The sequence below is a fragment of the Muntiacus reevesi genome, chromosome 1, assembly GCF_963930625.1.
Source record: "Muntiacus reevesi chromosome 1, mMunRee1.1, whole genome shotgun sequence".
Classification (NCBI taxonomy): domain Eukaryota; kingdom Metazoa; phylum Chordata; class Mammalia; order Artiodactyla; family Cervidae; genus Muntiacus; species Muntiacus reevesi.
In genome coordinates this window covers 51,592,646-51,609,364 of record NC_089249.1, presented here as the reverse complement: position 1 = coordinate 51,609,364, position 16,719 = coordinate 51,592,646, and the positions used below count along the sequence as shown (strand labels likewise).

The window sequence follows — 16,719 nt, the reverse complement described above, 5'->3', positions numbered from 1 at the left end:
AAGGCCACGGGATCTGAGTTCCATTCTGTGCTTAAGGAAAGAAGCATGACAGTATGAAATACTAATAAGCAGCCTATGTTGTTGAAGCATCTTGACTGAATTCAAACATCTTGACTCTTATAAATGATATGCTTGGCCAGCTAATGTGGCAGAGTTATTCTCTGGGGTAAAATGTCACATTCTTCAAATGCAATATAACAGATGACAACTCAGACTCTAAATTTTAAAATAAAGGATGTGGCATTGGCGTCTGGGACGTTGGAATGGTGCCTCCTTAATAAGATACATGTTTTGTAGACTTTTTCCTTTTTCTATACGATTCAAATAGAAATTTTATGTCATGGATGTTATTTATTTCTTATTGAGTGTTCATTATATAGCTCATTGATAATATGCTATGAACTGCACAGAATCAAAATTTCTCTCCCAATACCCAAGGCTCTCACCCTCTAAAAATTCCCTAGCAGATTAACATACCACTGTCCTTTCCATTTTAAAAGTACACTCTTGATATTGATTTCTTACATGTGTATGTGCCTAAAAAGGGCAATTCAAAGTCAAGAGAATAAAAGGTTTTGATCACACATTGTACATATGATGATGTTAACTTGGTAATGTCAATATCTTTTCTGAGTTTATTAGTTTTTGGGTTTTTCTCTTGCATTTGGAAGAGGATAGAGATAGTATCAGTCTATCTAAATTTTGGTAAATTTGCAACAGACACCACAGGGGAGAACAACTTCTTGAGAATAATTTGGGGGATGGGCACAAAAAGTAAAGGTGATAAACCATAATTCATCTAACTTTTGGGGAATAAGAAAAAGTCTTGTTCCTTCAGTACAAGTGATAGTAAAGACAATATCAGTAGGTAAACTTACATGGCTAAGCTTTACAGGGAGCATTCAAGTGTCTAAATTAAAATGTTAAGAATACCCTGCATTTCAGAGGAATGGAATTTAGACTGGAAAAAAAAAAGACAAACAGCAAAAAACTTTACTTTAGTAACCATCTATTCTTAATATTGGAGAAGGAAATGGCAACTCACTCCAGTATTCTTCCCTAGAGAATCCTGTGGACAGAGAAGCCCGGTGGGCTGCCGTCTATGGGGTCGCACAGAGTCGGAAATGACTGAAGCGACTTAGCATGCATGCATGCATTCTTAATATAATTGCTTCTTTGAAAAACAAGATACTTTCTGTCAACGAAGTCACATCCATTCATTGGAGAAAAACGGAAAGGTACAGAAAAGTATGAAGACGAAAAAAATAACTTAAACAGTTCCTTTCTAATCAGTCAATGACTTGTGATCTGAAGGTCAGCTATTCTACTACTACACTAAGGCTTATTTCAGAGAAAATGAGGCTTGGTGAGGACGAATAATTGACCTCAGCAGCTTTGCTAACTGAAGGATCTCTATAGAAAAGAGCACTTGCTGGTAGGACACCTTCCGTCTTCAGCCCCCATAAGCCCACAGGAGTAACACATAAAACAGAAACGGGAACGTATACAGGCCACAGAGAAAACAGGAACCAAAACGCTCTTCCACCCAAATTACTCCCCTTGTTCTGTTAGTGGATTTTCCTCAGTTATAAAGCAAAAACTGAAAAATGTGCACACGAAACCCTTCAAGGTGATTAGTGACCTCCCACTGCATGACCAACAGGCCACCTGACCTGCATAATGAGGAGGCAGTAACAGAAATCCAACTTTAAGTCATTAGTCTGGTCACTCCATCCCTGGGGCTTTAACTACCCGAACAGTTGAACCTGCCCTTTGACCTGTGAATGCTAACAGAATCAATATGTCTCAACAAGTTCAGCTGTGGCAACTCAGCTTCAAAAAATGGTAAGACCACCTCCTCTGTCCCCTCCCTCTTCCAGCAGATTTCATAAGCAAAAGGCAAAAATCCACGGCAAGTGAGGCTCAAAATCCTCCAGTGATTCCTGAATCTTTGAGGATGACCCATGAGCCCTCTCTCACTAATGACTGAGAGAAATAACCGCAGTGTTGGAATGACAGTGACTAGTAATTTAAGAGTCCTAGATAAGCCTGTGGGTGTAACAGAAACGTAAGACAGAAATGGAGTAAGAATGAAGGCATGTTAGAAGGGTATGTTTTTCCCTCTTCCTCCAACTGGGTATTTCAAATGGCCTGATTACATCATCCTGTTTCATAAATTCCATAATCCAGAAAACCTCCAGACAGCGAGCAGAGGAAGCAATGATGAGATTGGTGGCTCTGGATGGACCTCTGTCAAGGATGTGCAGGCAGAGTCTAAATCTACCCCAATGTTAAGGTAAATCTGAAGTCCTGGTTCTCTCACAAAGGCCCCCTTGACTCGAATTTAACCAATTAACTATCCAGAGTGAAATCCTTCGCTCTTCATTTCACTTGGTGAGCAGGTCCCCTGCAGGGATTGCTTCCTCCAGCCTCCCTTGACGGAAGTCTCGGGGGAGCAAGGCGGACACACCACCTGCGAAAGCTCAGTGAGTGTGGCTGTCGGTGGGCCTGGGAGGGTGAGCCTGGCTGGAATGCCTGATCTTCCAAACTCTGTTTCCTGAGCGTCTTCTGTCCTCTCCAGCTGTCTTTACTAAGATACCCAGAACTACCTTTAATGTAAATATCACGTTTTCCAGCCATTATAACGAATCTCTCATTCAATGTTAACTGAATCTGAGGCCCACAGACTGCCAACACTGAAATGATTTGACTTCCTCTTGTTCCCCAGAACCAATACGCAAGTTTGGTTGGATCCTCCTTTTGAATAGTTTTTAATGAGCCCACTGCTGTATACCTGGCATGCTCACTACTGTGGTCCCACCTGCCTTTTATCACCAGCCTGCGAGATTCTTAAAATGCCTGCTTTGACTTCACCCCCTTCTCACTGTCCAGCCTCATCAGGTTTTTTTACTCCACATCAAACACCTGGGCCTAATACCGGACCAGCGATGATTTTCAACCCACTTTTTCATGAATGTCCTCCAGGACTATGTGTTTCCACGTGGGGTCATGCTCCACCTGAAAGGCCTGGGATCTCTCCTGGGCTGCTGATTTCTCTCTGTTCTGCACTCCTCTCCAGGGCATTCATGGTTCAGGTGAATGCGCAGTTGCACTGTGGGTGTCCTTCAACCCATCTCCACATATGGGGTCTTTAAAGTTTCCTTTTAACGTTTCTACGAGCTTATTGATCTCTAAATTTATTTGGCTTGCTAATTTTTTGTACTTTTTTTAAAAGTCTGTCCTTTTAGGGCTTCCCTGGAGGCTCAGCAGGTAAAGCGTCTGCTTGCAATGTGGGAGACCCAGGTTCCATCCCCAGGTCATGAAGATCCCCTGGAGAAGGGAATGGCAACGCACTCCGGTACTCTTACCTGGAAAATTCCATGGACGGGGGAGCCTGGCAAGCTACAGTCCATGGAATCGCAAAGAGTCGCACACGACTGAGCAATTTCACTTCTTTTAACTGTGAGATTTCAGTACAATGAGTGAGATGAAACAAAAATGGTAAGTGCCAATAAATCGTATGGACTGTTAAGTACTGAAGTAGGTAATACCCCAGACAGAGAAGACTGCCTTGGGCTGAAGACACGGCAATTCAGTGGGCCTATTTTGGCAGAGATAATAATAAAGACAGAGAAAGTGACATCCATAGAAGCAGTCACGTGAGGACACACTACATGACTGGATGAGTGGGTTTCTACAAGGAAGGACAGACTGAGGGGGATGCTGAAGGTAGCTCTGAACTGGAGCACAGATGGTCTGGGATAGCAGGAAGGAGTAAACACAGGCTGTGAAATTCTTGAGGGTTCTAACCAGAACCCAGCAGACAGAGGGTACTCAAAATGCTAAAGAAGAAATGATCTGATTTTGAATATAATACAGAAGCATCAAGAGTTCCAGAAAAGTACAGTGAGGTCTAGAGAGACAGACTCAGAGGCAAGGAGAGAGATGTTTCTGGAAGCAGAAGGGACAGGAGGCTGTTGCTAGAGATGCGCCAACTCTCATGTTACAGATGTGCAGAACTCTCACGTTACAAACACGGTTTAAAGGACAAGGAACAGAATGCTGGCTGACTCTGGATTCCTGGACCAACAGGAGGACTGCGACGAATCACTACTCTATTCAAAGAATATGGGACAAAGAATCGGTAATGCATTTCTGTTTTGCCACTGGAAAGAAACTTGCAAACATCACTGAACACAGACTGTCTTAGGACACTTGGGTCCAGCAGCACGTGCGGGGGTCCTGGCTCCTGTGACCTGCTCCCGGCTAGTGGCCAGGCCTCTGCCCACACAGCTGTGCTGCATATCCCAGGTCTCCACCTCCTGAAGCAAGGGGAAGAGACTGATCTCTGCTGAGAGACACACTGGTGAGAGAAGGGGGGAGAGACGTCATTCTGGTGTGGATGGACGTCATCCAGTACTTCAGAAGTCTCTGAGAACAATCAAAATTAACACAAAGGCAGAAACTGCTGGTAGGTGGAGCTCAGTAAGATCACCTGGAGGAGGGTATGGCAACACATCCCAGTATTCCTGCCTGGAGAATCCCCGTGGACAGAGGAGCCGGGGGGCTGCAGTCCACGGGGTAGCAAAGAGTCGGACGAGACTGAGCAACTAAACACGGCACCCAGGGCTCAGTCCAGGGGCCTAACTGAACACTATTCTGTGCAGGAAAGCGGAGTTCAGGTTTTTTCCTCACTTCTTTTTTTCTGAAAAATAAACATTTTGATATACCCAACAACCCACCACAGATTATGACAATTTTGGAAAACCCGGCTTTTGTTGTGATACTGATACTTCGGTTATAGAGCTTTCTGCCTGCTTCTGAAAAGGGCAAGAACTTGATGACCGTATCTCCAATTTGTGTGTGTGTGGTGGGGGGGAGGGGGGGGGGGCACAAAACCCAGAAGCCTGTACCTTTACCATTTGTTTAAATATAAAAACTGTAATCTAATGCACAAAGAGGTAGAAAGCAGATCAGTAAGCGCCTGGGACTGCGGGTGGGGGCTGCCGAATACCTGGAAAGGGACATGGGGACCTTCGGAAGTGGAGTCCAGCTCGACTATGGTGGCAACTACAGAGAGTACACATTTGTCAAAACTCACCATACTGTACACACGGGCACCATAAATACGGCATAAACTACATTCCATGATTAAGTCTTCCTGCTCCAAAATAAATGTCCTTGATTCCAGCTCTGCTGAGACCACTGAAAGTTTAGTATTACCAGTATCTAAAGATGATCCTTTTTATCCTGTATTTCCTTAAAATACAGCAAACATTATCCATTTGCTTCCTTCATACAATATACCTGTACTTAAACTTCAAGTGAAAGATAAGTTCTTCAAAGAATTCATTTTAGGAAGTTATTAATACATAAAAACATTTATTTAATAATGCTGCCAAATTTTTCTTTAAAATTGGCCACAAAATCTGTTACATTATTCAAGTATTTGGAATTATGGCAAACGTTCTTTTTATTAAACTGAATTTAAGTTCTGACCTCAAATCTGGGCACTGCAGTTAGACAACAAATCAAGACGGTATGTTTTCAGGACCACAGTGAGGTCTAAGAATATGTTTATTTTCAGAGGCACCTAGTAAACTGGCTCTGGAAGCAACCCTCGAGAAAAGAATTACAAATATATTTTTAGCAACAACAGCACTAAGGGAATAAGTGTGAAACTGTCCAGACGACTGTTCTGAGGCTCAGCTGGATCCTCTGTTCCAACATTCTTTTTTTTTTTTTTAAAGCTTATTTATTTATTTTTGGCTGTGCTGGGGCTTCGTTCCTGCACGTGGGCTGTTCTCTAGCTGCAGACAGCGGGGACTACTCTCTAGCCTCGGTGCGGGGCTTCTCATGGCGGTGGCTTCTCTTGCTGCAGAACACGGGCTCTAGGGAACATGGGCGTCAGCAGTTGCGCCTCCTGGGATCTACATCGCAGGCTCCGTAAGTGTGCAGCGTGGGGCTTAGCAGCCCTACGGCACGCGGGAATCTCAGGTCTCTGACCAGGGATCAAACCCGTGTCCCCTGCACCGGCGGGTGGACTCTTAATTAAAGACCAGACCAGCAGGAAAGCTCGCAACATTCTCACTTAAAAAGAAAAACCCATGGCTGCTATCCAAAAGTCTACAAGCAATAAATGCTGGAGAGGGTGTGGAGAAAAGGGAACCCTCTTACACTGTTGGTGGGAATGCAAACTAGTACAGCCACTATGGAAAACAGTGTGGAGATTTCTTAAAAAACTGGAAATAGAACTGCCATATGACCCAGCAATACCACTTCTGGGCATACACACCGAGGAAACCAGATCTGAAAGAGATATGTGCATCCCAATGTTCATCGCAGCACTGTTTATAATAGCCAGGACATGGAAGCAACCTAGATGCCCATCAGCAGACGAATGGATAAGGAAGCTGTGGTACATATACACCATGGAATATCACTCAGCCGTTAAAAAGAATGCATTTGAATCAATTCTAATGAGATGGACGAAACTGGAGCCCATTATACAGAGTGAAGTAAGGCAGAAAGATAAAGAACATTACAGCATACTAACACATATATATGGAATTTAGAAAGATGGTAATGATAACCCTATATGCAAAACAAAAAGAGACACAGAAGTACAGAACAGACTTTTGAACTCTGTGGGAGAAGGTGAGGGTGGGATGTTTCAAAAGAACAGCATGTATATTACCTATGGTGAAACAGATCACTAGCCCAGATGAGATGCATGAGACGAGTGCTCAGGCCTGGTGCACTGGGAGGACCCAGAGGAGTCAGGTGGAGAGGGGGGTGGGAGGGGGGATCGGGATGGGGAATACGTGTAACTTCATGGCTGATTCATGTCAATGTATGACAAAACCCACTGAAATGTTGTGAAGTAATTGGCCTCCAACTAATAAAATAAAATTTAAAAAAAAAAAAAAAAGAAAGAAAAACCCTCACCACTTCCTCACAGCAGATCAGGTAACTCAGATCTCCTCTAAACAGACCTGTACCGAGAGAGTCCCTTCTCTGGGCAGGACATCCATATTCCTGTTTCTGACGTTCTAAGTTTCCTTCCTTTTGAATTTTACTTAAAGGAGCTTGTTCCCCGAGTGTAGTTCAGCATGGCCCCCCGCCCCACGGCTGCTGGGGTGTCACGCGGCCGGGAGCCACTGTGGATCATGTGGATGAAGGTAGAACTGCAGGAATGGCAGGGCAACGAGAGGATGGCTCTGAACCCCTAACGACTTTACAGAATTACCATCAAATGGAAATGAGACAAAATTCTCCGTTAATTTTGTTGGAGCAGATGACCATATGCCCTAACTACTTTAATTAAATGTTTCAAATCCACTTAGCATTTTGTACACATGAGGGATAATCTATGAAAAACCTGCAAACAGCAGAACACACATATAACTGGCATCTAAAAATTAGAAAAGAAATTAAGAGACAAGAATTAGCCTCAGAATACAGCCCTAAGCAGGGCGGGGGGGGGGGGGGGGGAGGCTAGAGGAGGAGGGAATACCTTGTTAAGATATAATATCTGCTCATTTAATAGGTCGTTTTGCTTACTGATTAGGATGTGATCACATGGACTGCAGCCCACCAGGCTTCCCTGTCCATGGGATTCTCCAAGCAAGAATACTGGAGTGGGTTGCCATTCCCTTCTCCAGAGCTATCTTTCCAACCCAGGGATCAAACCCTTGTCTCTGGCATTGCAGGTGGATTCTTTATACCAGGTAAGCCCCTTTTGATAACGTTAAGCTGGGAATTTACGGTGAAGCATTACACCACGAAGGAAGACAGTACATTCAGGTGAGAGTCCCAGGCTTGGTTCTCTACACAGATTTTGCTTGTTAGTGAGCTTTCTCTCGGGTTCAGTGTACACGTGATTCCCGAATTCCACCTAATGTTCACCTGTTTCCAGAGAGAACGCATGAAAATGAAGAACACATTTTACCTGATCTAAAATGAATTGTTCATACCACAACTATGGATGGTCGTCTTTAAAGAAAAACAAGCCTCCACTCACTGACTTTCCCCTAAAGCTGCTGTGCCTTCCTTCTCCCCATCCTGGTCACAGTTTTTCAGACTTTCAATACAGTACTGGAGTCCTGATTTCAAGACGGCAGAACTAAGACCTGTCAGCCCCCCACCGCTCCTCTGGAAAACCGTCCCAGAACACCAGGACAACAAAATGCAGAGACAAACCCTACCTTTGATGATGCAAGGTTTACGACATACTGAAGTAGAGCACATACAGAGGAAACAAACATGCAAATTCTCAGCTCCTGAAACTCGACCCAAAGTGCCTGCTGAGAAGGAAGCGGGTTTACCTGTAGAACCCAAGGAGACCTCAAAGATGCTCAAGTCCACAGCAGTGGAAAGGTGTGTGAGCCAACAGTGGTTATCAAACAAAACAGAAATGACTATGAACAGAAGGCTGTTCTCTGCTCCTGACCCATGGGATCTGAATCTCAGAGGATGGCTTTCTATACTTTTGAGAATCTTTCAAGAAAGTACTTGAGACACACTACTTTACAGAAAGAACTGACTTAAAAGACCAACAGTAGACCCACACTCTTGCCAAGACTGCATTTTTAATATTTGTATTTGCTTTTCCAAATTCACTAAGTACATCAAAACCTTCCAATTCCATTGTAAAAACAATCAGCTATTTTACTCTAAAATTCTGACGACACTGCAGATCCTCATAAAATGGACCATCACTGGACTTCAAAATATTGTGGACTCCTGTGGTGTAGCTCCAGCCAACAGACGGTTTGGAAGGCAAGCATTTTATAACGTATTTACAGGCAAATTTCCTCCTTGCCATTTTCATGGCAAGGGCCATCACAGGACAGGTGAACTTGAGGATCTTCTGCTTTCTAAATCTCTGCCTTTAAAAATAGCTGGCAAGCCCAGGGATTTTTTTGTTGGGGATTTACTCAAATCCTACCAAAATCCCTAGTGAATTATGTCTTAAACCCAATGATTTGTGTTGGAAATCTGGGGTTGGGGGGTAAAAACAGCTTAGCATGAGCCTCAAGAGATGAAGTTAAGTAGTGGGCTCATAGTAACATCTGGGGATGATGTGTACAAAAAGATTTATATGGCCTTTTCCTTCATTTTGCCTTTACTGTTTTATAATAGTATGTCCTTTAGGCCTGCTGCATGTTTGATGGTATAATGTGAACAGAACATTCCAGAACACGAACCTCCCTTATAAAGATACAGTCCCTTCAAAATAACGGTCTCCTGGTTATCGTCACATTCTTACTTTGGGCTGGATCATTTACTGTGTCTTCTTTCTTAGGAAGTTTCTGCTTCCAAAGGAAAATAAAGTCTTCTTACACTGTGCCTCAGAACTCAAACACCAGAACCCTTCCGTTTATTTAGATGTCTGTTTTAAGAATCACTGAATGCTTTAAGCAATTAATCCCTGCACTTTGTCACTGTCCCCGTGTTTACTTAACCTTTTCCAGTTGGAGATGGATAACATGTCCATGCCAGCTGTCCACACGGTGCTACCGTGGGGCTGCCTGCCTTGCCTTTAGCTCACACGGCACTCCAATCTGCCTGCTGGGACACTGGCTAGAAGAATGCCAGTGTACGTGGCACTCACTCTCCATCTCAGGCGCAAGTGAGAGCTAAGTGCGCCTCAGTTTCATAAAGCAGCAGACATTACACAGAACATCTCATGTCTGGATTTGTGGTACACTATCTGGAAAAAAAAAAAAAGAGTAGGAAGAGTTCCAATGAGTAAACATCCCAGATACTCTTCAAGCTGCCTATGAAGCCTTGAAAGCTCTAGGGACACATTTGCGTGACTGCTAGGGTGCTGGAGATGCTGGGGCTTCAGAGATGCTGAAGATCACCAAGGCGTTTGTTGACCAAAACAGATGAAGACAAACTCTGCAATTTGTTCCCTTCCTATATTAATGATTCAACAATTCCATCACTCATCTGCTATCAACTGGTTGGTGAAAATCATAAGACCAACTGCTCTTCTACATGGGTTTGGAATGAAACATCTGGTGGGGAAACTCCATAGGAAAAGAAAAGGCAAGTGGCTTGCTTGCATTTGTTAGATGAATCGTTACTCCCATCAGCTAGAATCTCGTCTTCTCTGCATCCTCCCTCACATTCCAGCCACTTGTCAAGTGCCAGACGTAAATTAGGAAGTAGGTTCCTACACCCATCCTTCCGTTGTGTGTGTATATATAAATGTGTGTGTGTGTGTGTGTGTATATATATATATATATATATACACAAGGTGTATATGGTGATGGAAGGCACTGAAGAAGGGGGAGACGTAGAATCTTCTGATAAAATTTTAAAAAAAATTTTGACATTTTCCTGCATTAGCAACGGTACTGTTTATAATGTTGGAAATACGTTTGAAACTAATAAAGCAACAACTATCACTGTACTTCTCAAAGATACAGGGAAAGGATAATTGGAAATATTCTTTCAAAAGACGTTTTAGAATTTACTGTAAAGTGTAAGTGAAGTCGCTCAGTTGTGTCCGACTCTTTGTGACCCCATGGACTGTAGCCTACCAGGCTCCTCCGTCCATGGGATTTTCCAGGTGAGAGTACTGGAGTGGGTTGCCATTTCCTTCTCCAAGGGATCTTCCCAACCCAGGGATCGAACCCGGGTCTCCTGCATTGTAGTCAGACGCTTTACCGTCTGAGCCACCAGGGAGGCCCCCATGGAAACTAAAAAAGTTTTTAAACTTTGCTTATTTTAACAAGAGAAGTAAAGATTTTATTTTCTTAAAGTTTTTTTTTTTTTTTTCCTTGATGTGGACTATTTTTAAAGTCTTTATTGAATTTGTTACAATATTGCTTCTGGGTATTTTTTCTTTTTCTTTTGTTTTTTACAGTCCAGGTCTTTATTTTTACACCCTTCAGGCCATGAATTCATAGGGAATGGGTTTCAACAGCTCAGGTTCCTTTCCATTGGTCCTCACAAAGTGTGCTTCTCTGGGTGGAGCAGGCTGGCGCTTCAGCTGAACCCAAGTCCCTTTCTCTTTGGCTTCCTTCTTTTTCTGATCATTTTCCTTCACACGTTTTAGGAAGCTATCTCGGCTCTCAAAGTGCTTAATATGCTCAATAGGCACGTTAATTCTCTTGGCAAGAATCTTGCCCTTAACTTGTTTGTTTACAATGATACCATTAGCATGCTGGGTAACACTGTAGACTATCCCAGTTTTGCCATGGTAACATTTGTGGGGCATTCCTTTTTGAACACTACCCATTCCCTTGATATCTACAATATCACCCTTCTTGTAGATTCGCATGTATGTGGCCAAAGGAACAACTCCATGTTTTCTAAAAGGCCTAGAGAACATGTAGCGGGTGCCCCTCCTCTTTCCCTTTGTGTTGGTCATTTTGGCGAATTACTGGAAGATGGCGGTTCCGGCCGAAAAGCTTCTGGGTGTTTTTTCATGTTTTTGTTTTTTTGGCTGTGAGTCACGTGGGATCTTAGCCCCCTGACCAGGGATCAAACCCATACCCCGTACTTTGGAAGGCAAAGTCTTAACCACCGGATCTCCAGGGAACTACCTAGAGCAGTAAAGATGCTAAAACCATAGAAGGTGGTAGCAATGAGTGTTCATATTCTGACACAGCCCCTGGATCTCTTTCTCTTCAACTGAGTATTACTCATACAAATCGAGCCAAATTCTAACAGAACCTCTTTATCAGAGGTGGGGAATTAAATGAAGCTCATAAAGCTAGGTAGGACTTTAAGCTTACTGCAACACTGGCAATCACAAACTTAGATGCAAAGAAGGATGACTGATCATGGCTTGGCAATCCAATGAAGAATTTTCTAAGCAAAAATTTCTTGAAAAGCCTATGAGCAAATATTCAAGTCAGGTCTACTTTATAGAAGACAAAATATTAGTAACAACTACTTTTCAGAGCTGTTTTTTAGGTTTGTAAGCAACGAATCAAAGACTGTTGATCGACAGACTGAAACAGCACACGAAAAGCCCAGGGACACACTGCAAGGATGCTGAACTTCACCAGGCCTGGAATGAACATCCCCATCAAACAGGAAGAGATCTCCTGGACATGATATGAGCTGTGGCTGGCTCTGCCTCATTTCACTTTATGGATTTATGGCCCCTTCCCAGTTAAAGACCCATCCCAGGAACCACGTGTGGCTCATATATTTGTCATTCCTACTATAGCATGGCATGAATAAATCATGGGCTTGGGTCTGCGTGGCCAGCCTGTGATTCACGGAGCTGAAGCACTACCCCCCAGGACTGTGTGCTTTATGACAGTAAACCTCGGAACAAGACACAATTTCCTGACTCAAAAAGCAGCCTTTAAATCAGGACACCTGGACAGCCCTGGAAATCACTTAAAAAATGCACTAGGTCTCAACTCATCTTGGCTCCTCAGGGCTGGCCTACACTTGCCCCAGGCCAGCTCCTTTTAACACTGTTCAAAATTGATCATTTCTGAGTGAATCACTGTGGTGAGAGAACTACAAAATAGACCAAAATGTATCCAGGCCTCTGATCTCCTTTGTCCTCTGTTTTTTCCTGACTTAATTATCCATTCAAGAAAACCATATTCCCCAAGTCAAATTTGGCTTCCCAGGTGGCGCAGTGGTAAAGAATCCATCTGCCAATACAGGAGATGCGAGAGACAGGGGTTTGATTCCTGGTTCAGGAAGATCCTCTGGAGGAGGTTTCAGCAACCCACTCCAGAATTCTTGCCTGGAAAATTCCACAGACACAGGAGCCTGGTGGGATACATTCCATGGACTTGGAAAGAGATGACCACAACAGCACACACGCACTTCAAGTCAAATCTCTCTCAAGCCTTTTTGCAGCTTTTAAAACTCAAACCAAGAAGGCCACCTTTTGCTGCTTAAGATAAACAAGCAAGGGACTGTGAGCCTGGCTTCCATCTAGGTAAGGCAATGAGCTGGAGTGACGCTGGGGATGAACCTGCCAGGGCGTCACTTGCTTGGAGACCTGCACTGCTATCAGTGTGGCCCGTGCAGACAGTACAGATACTTCAAACCGAGACTGGCCACAGTACCAGCCTCCCGTCTAGGAAACAGGAGATAATAACCAGTTGTAAAGGTTATGTGTTGGTGGAAAAGGGCTTTTGACATTAAACTCTAAGTATAATCACCAAGCTAGCTTTGTTGTTCTGAACTCTTTGCAAACAATGCTTAAAGCCACTAAGGAAACAACTCTTCTCAACAGTCATGTGGGGCAGACACTGTGGCCAGAGCTCCTTAGGCCACAAGCACGCCTCAGAGGACTGCAGCCCAGGGCGCACCTGAGCGGCACCTTCATGAGAGGACCTGGGCCAGAAGCTCACAACCAAATGGTTCCTGAACACCGGGCCATCAGAAACTGAGACGATAGCTGCTTTAAGCCACTACACTTGGGATAATTTGTTGACGAATACAGAGGATAAAGGCCAAATTCCATAGGATAGTACAGAAGGCCCTTCGTGAGCCTGAACACTGCCTGTCTTCTTCCCATGATCCATTATAATTTATGCTCCAACATTACTGAAGCACTTGTAATTCTCCATGTCTTGTCAGCAGCTTTTCACAAACCTTTCCTGATATTGTAGCTGCCGAGAAGTCGTCCTGATCATCAACTCCCATCTCCCTGGTGTCTCATATAACTCGAGCACGGCTACAACTCTGCTACCTTCACCCCCGGCAACACCCAGGGCCAGCTGCAGGGCGCAACTGGAGCTGGAGTCGGCATGTGAATCAAGCACACAGCATCTTTGTGTACGTGCTCCCGTTTTTGAACTTGATCATTCTTCTATGTATTTGTTTATGTACCTCTCCTTAGCACCTAAAATAGGTATTCAATAAACACTTGAATGAACAGACTTGTGTTAAAGTTTCAACATAACCATAGTACACAAACACTTAAAATATACAACTGTAAAGAACAAGAACTGTAGAACTAGCAATATTAGCAATTAAAAACTTTCATCTCCTATTTTAAATTCTAACTCCAGACACAAACTTTTCATTCACAGGAAAAAGAACAGATTGTAGAGATGCAGTCAGTGTATACTAGGCAATTCATGTCCCAAACAGAAAAGGATTTTATGGTCAATGGAAAAAAATATGTAAACTTTAGGTCCCTTTTCACGTCGTGAAGCACGTGTGTTTGGCTGTGTGTGCTTAGTCACTCAGTCGTGTCCGACTCTGTGTGACCCCACGGACTGTAGCCTGCCAGGCTCCTCTATCCATGGGATTCTCCAGGCAAGAATACTGGAGTGGGTTGCCACGCACTTGTCCAGGGGATCTTCCCAACCCAGGAATTATACCCAGATCTCCCACATTGCAGGCGGATTCTTTACCATCTGAGGCACCAGGTAAGCCCCGTGAAGCACATGGAAAGTGATAATATTTGCAGAGAAAACTAGCGAAAGGCTGAGGCTGCTTGTGGCCCAGCACTGAAGCCTGTCTGGGAGATGGCAGTGAGCTGGGGCTATGTGGTGCATGGACCCGGTCTTCTCTCAGATCACCTTTGTAATTAAACACGGCAAATTTACCTAAAAGTGGCAGATTTCAGAATCTCCCTCCAACCCCTGCCAATACTGGGAAGAAATAATGAAAACATTGCAAAAGCCTGCAGAACATTCACCTGCGGGAACCAAACAACACAAAGATCACAACCTTGGAGGAAAAAAGATTGAAAACGTATGTACATTAACAGTTCAAGAGAAGAAAGTCAGGAGGAACACTTATTTCTGGAAACCTCGGTGGAGGCAAGAGAAACTACCAGGATAAGCTATTTTCTAGGGAACACTAACCTGAGTGTGTGCTCAGCTGTGTCTGACTCTTAATGACCCCATGGACTGTAGCCCACTGGGCACCTCTGTCCATGGGATTTCCCAGACAAGAATACCAGGCAGGGTTTCCATGCCATCCACCAGGGCATCTTCCTGACCCAGGGATCAAACCCATCTTTCCTGAATCTTGGCAGGAGGATTCTTTACCACTGAGCGGCCTGGGACACACAAGGAGCACTAAAGAATTTAGCAAATGATCTGAACCCTATTCACTTTTACCAGGATGAACGTACGCCCTTTATCAAAATTCCAGAAGAAAAAAACAAGCCCAGGTCTTCTGACAAAGACTCTGCACTGCCCCAGTGGAGGCACTGCCCTTTCTCCACACACCCTAAGACCCAGAAGAGCAGACTAAAGGCGGCTTCCAGCCCTCACACCACTCTCAGAGGAGGAAGCAACGAGGTTTCAGACAAGGTAGGTAGCAAAGCTATCAGGCAGCAGTCATTCCACTCCATATCAGGAGCATCAGACCCGGAAATTTCATGATTACCTAGATCTTCAAGTACAATGGCAGGATAAACATTATCGAGTGTGCAAAAACAAAAAAATGAAAAAGAAAAATTCAATATCTTTAAGTCTCAGCTGAAAAAGTCAATTAAAGATAAACATTTAATAAACAAAACAAGACAAAAACCCCCAAAGAATTCAGGAAAGTAAAGAGAAAATTCAGGAAAGGGCAGATGTTAAAGTACAGAATTTAGATGCAAAACCAACACTGAGTAAAAATTGGAAATTACAGCTATAAATAAAAATATTGTAAACCTCCATGAAGCTGAAATTAAAATGTAACTTTAAAAACTGGTGAGAGGGACTTCCCTGGCGGTCAAGGGGTTAAGACTCTGTGCTTCCAGTGCAGGGGATGCGGGTTCAATCCCTGGTCAGGGAACTAAGATCCCACATGCCACAAAGCAAGGCCAAAAAAATAAATAAAAATATTAAAAAAAAAAATTGGTGAGAAATGGTAACTCCCTCATTTGTGAGAGCATGATTACATGCCACTGAAAAACATGACTTAGATCTCCTAATCTTTTCTTATCCTTGGGAAGATGTCTCAGGAATTCTTCTCCTGGAAAGGAACAGTCAGTTGAAACTCCATTTGTTCATTCTATTACAATCAAGTAAAATTAAACTCAACTTTTATCTAAAATGGCATGTTCTGATGAACCCATTAATTTCTCTCCTCTTTTTCTATCTGTATATATGCTTAGGAATGACTGCTTTGAAATCTCCCTGCTGTCCAAGGGACTCTTCTCAAGAGTTTTCTCCAATCTAGCACCTCAATTCGAAGCATCAATTCTTTGGCGCTCAGCCTTCTTTATGGCCCACGTCTCACATCCATACATGACTACTGGGAAATCATAGCTTTGACAGGATGGACCTTTGTCGACAAAGTGATGTCTCTGCTTTTTAATACGTTGTCTAGGTTTGTCATAGCTTTCCTGAAATCAACCCTGAATATTCACCGGAAAGACTGATGCTAAGGCTCCAAATCTTTGGTCACCTGAGGTGAAGAGCTGACTCATTGGAAAAGATGCTGATGCTGGGAAAGATTGAGGGCAAAAGGAGAAAACAGTAGCAGAGGATGAGATGGTTGGATGGCATCACTGACTCAAAGGAGATAAGTCTCAGCAAACTCCAGGAGATTGTGAAGGACAGGAAAGTCTGGTGTGCTGCAGTCCAAGGGGCTGCAAAGAGTCAGACATAACTCAGTGACTGAACAACAATATACGTTTAGAAATAACGACAGGAATCAGTATCTACTACCAATGATTACTTCCCAAACAGCTGAGTTTGGGGCTATTTTTTACTTTCTTACTTCTACTTTTGCTATTGCAAAAAATGTTTAAAATAAAAGGATAATAATAAA

General features: G+C 43.4%; 2 protein-coding genes across 6 annotated transcripts in view; both read right to left on the bottom strand.

The window, feature by feature from the left end:
* Nucleotides 1–16,719, bottom strand: part of ERC1 (ELKS/RAB6-interacting/CAST family member 1) — a 274,453-nt gene that overhangs the window by 67,576 nt on the left and 190,158 nt on the right. The window lies entirely within an intron of this gene.
* On the bottom strand, nucleotides 10,889–11,443 carry LOC136160239 (large ribosomal subunit protein eL21-like). The gene has a single exon (XM_065923627.1). It carries the CDS (start codon nucleotides 11,384–11,386, stop codon nucleotides 10,904–10,906), a length of 483 nt encoding a protein of 160 aa, XP_065779699.1. The 5' UTR covers nucleotides 11,387–11,443; the 3' UTR covers nucleotides 10,889–10,903.

What these genes read in the sequence shown, in the direction of transcription:
- LOC136160239 (XM_065923627.1), bottom strand. Translation starts at nt 11,386, where the DNA reads ATGACCAACACAAAGGGAAAGAGGAGGGGCACCCGCTACATGTTCTCT.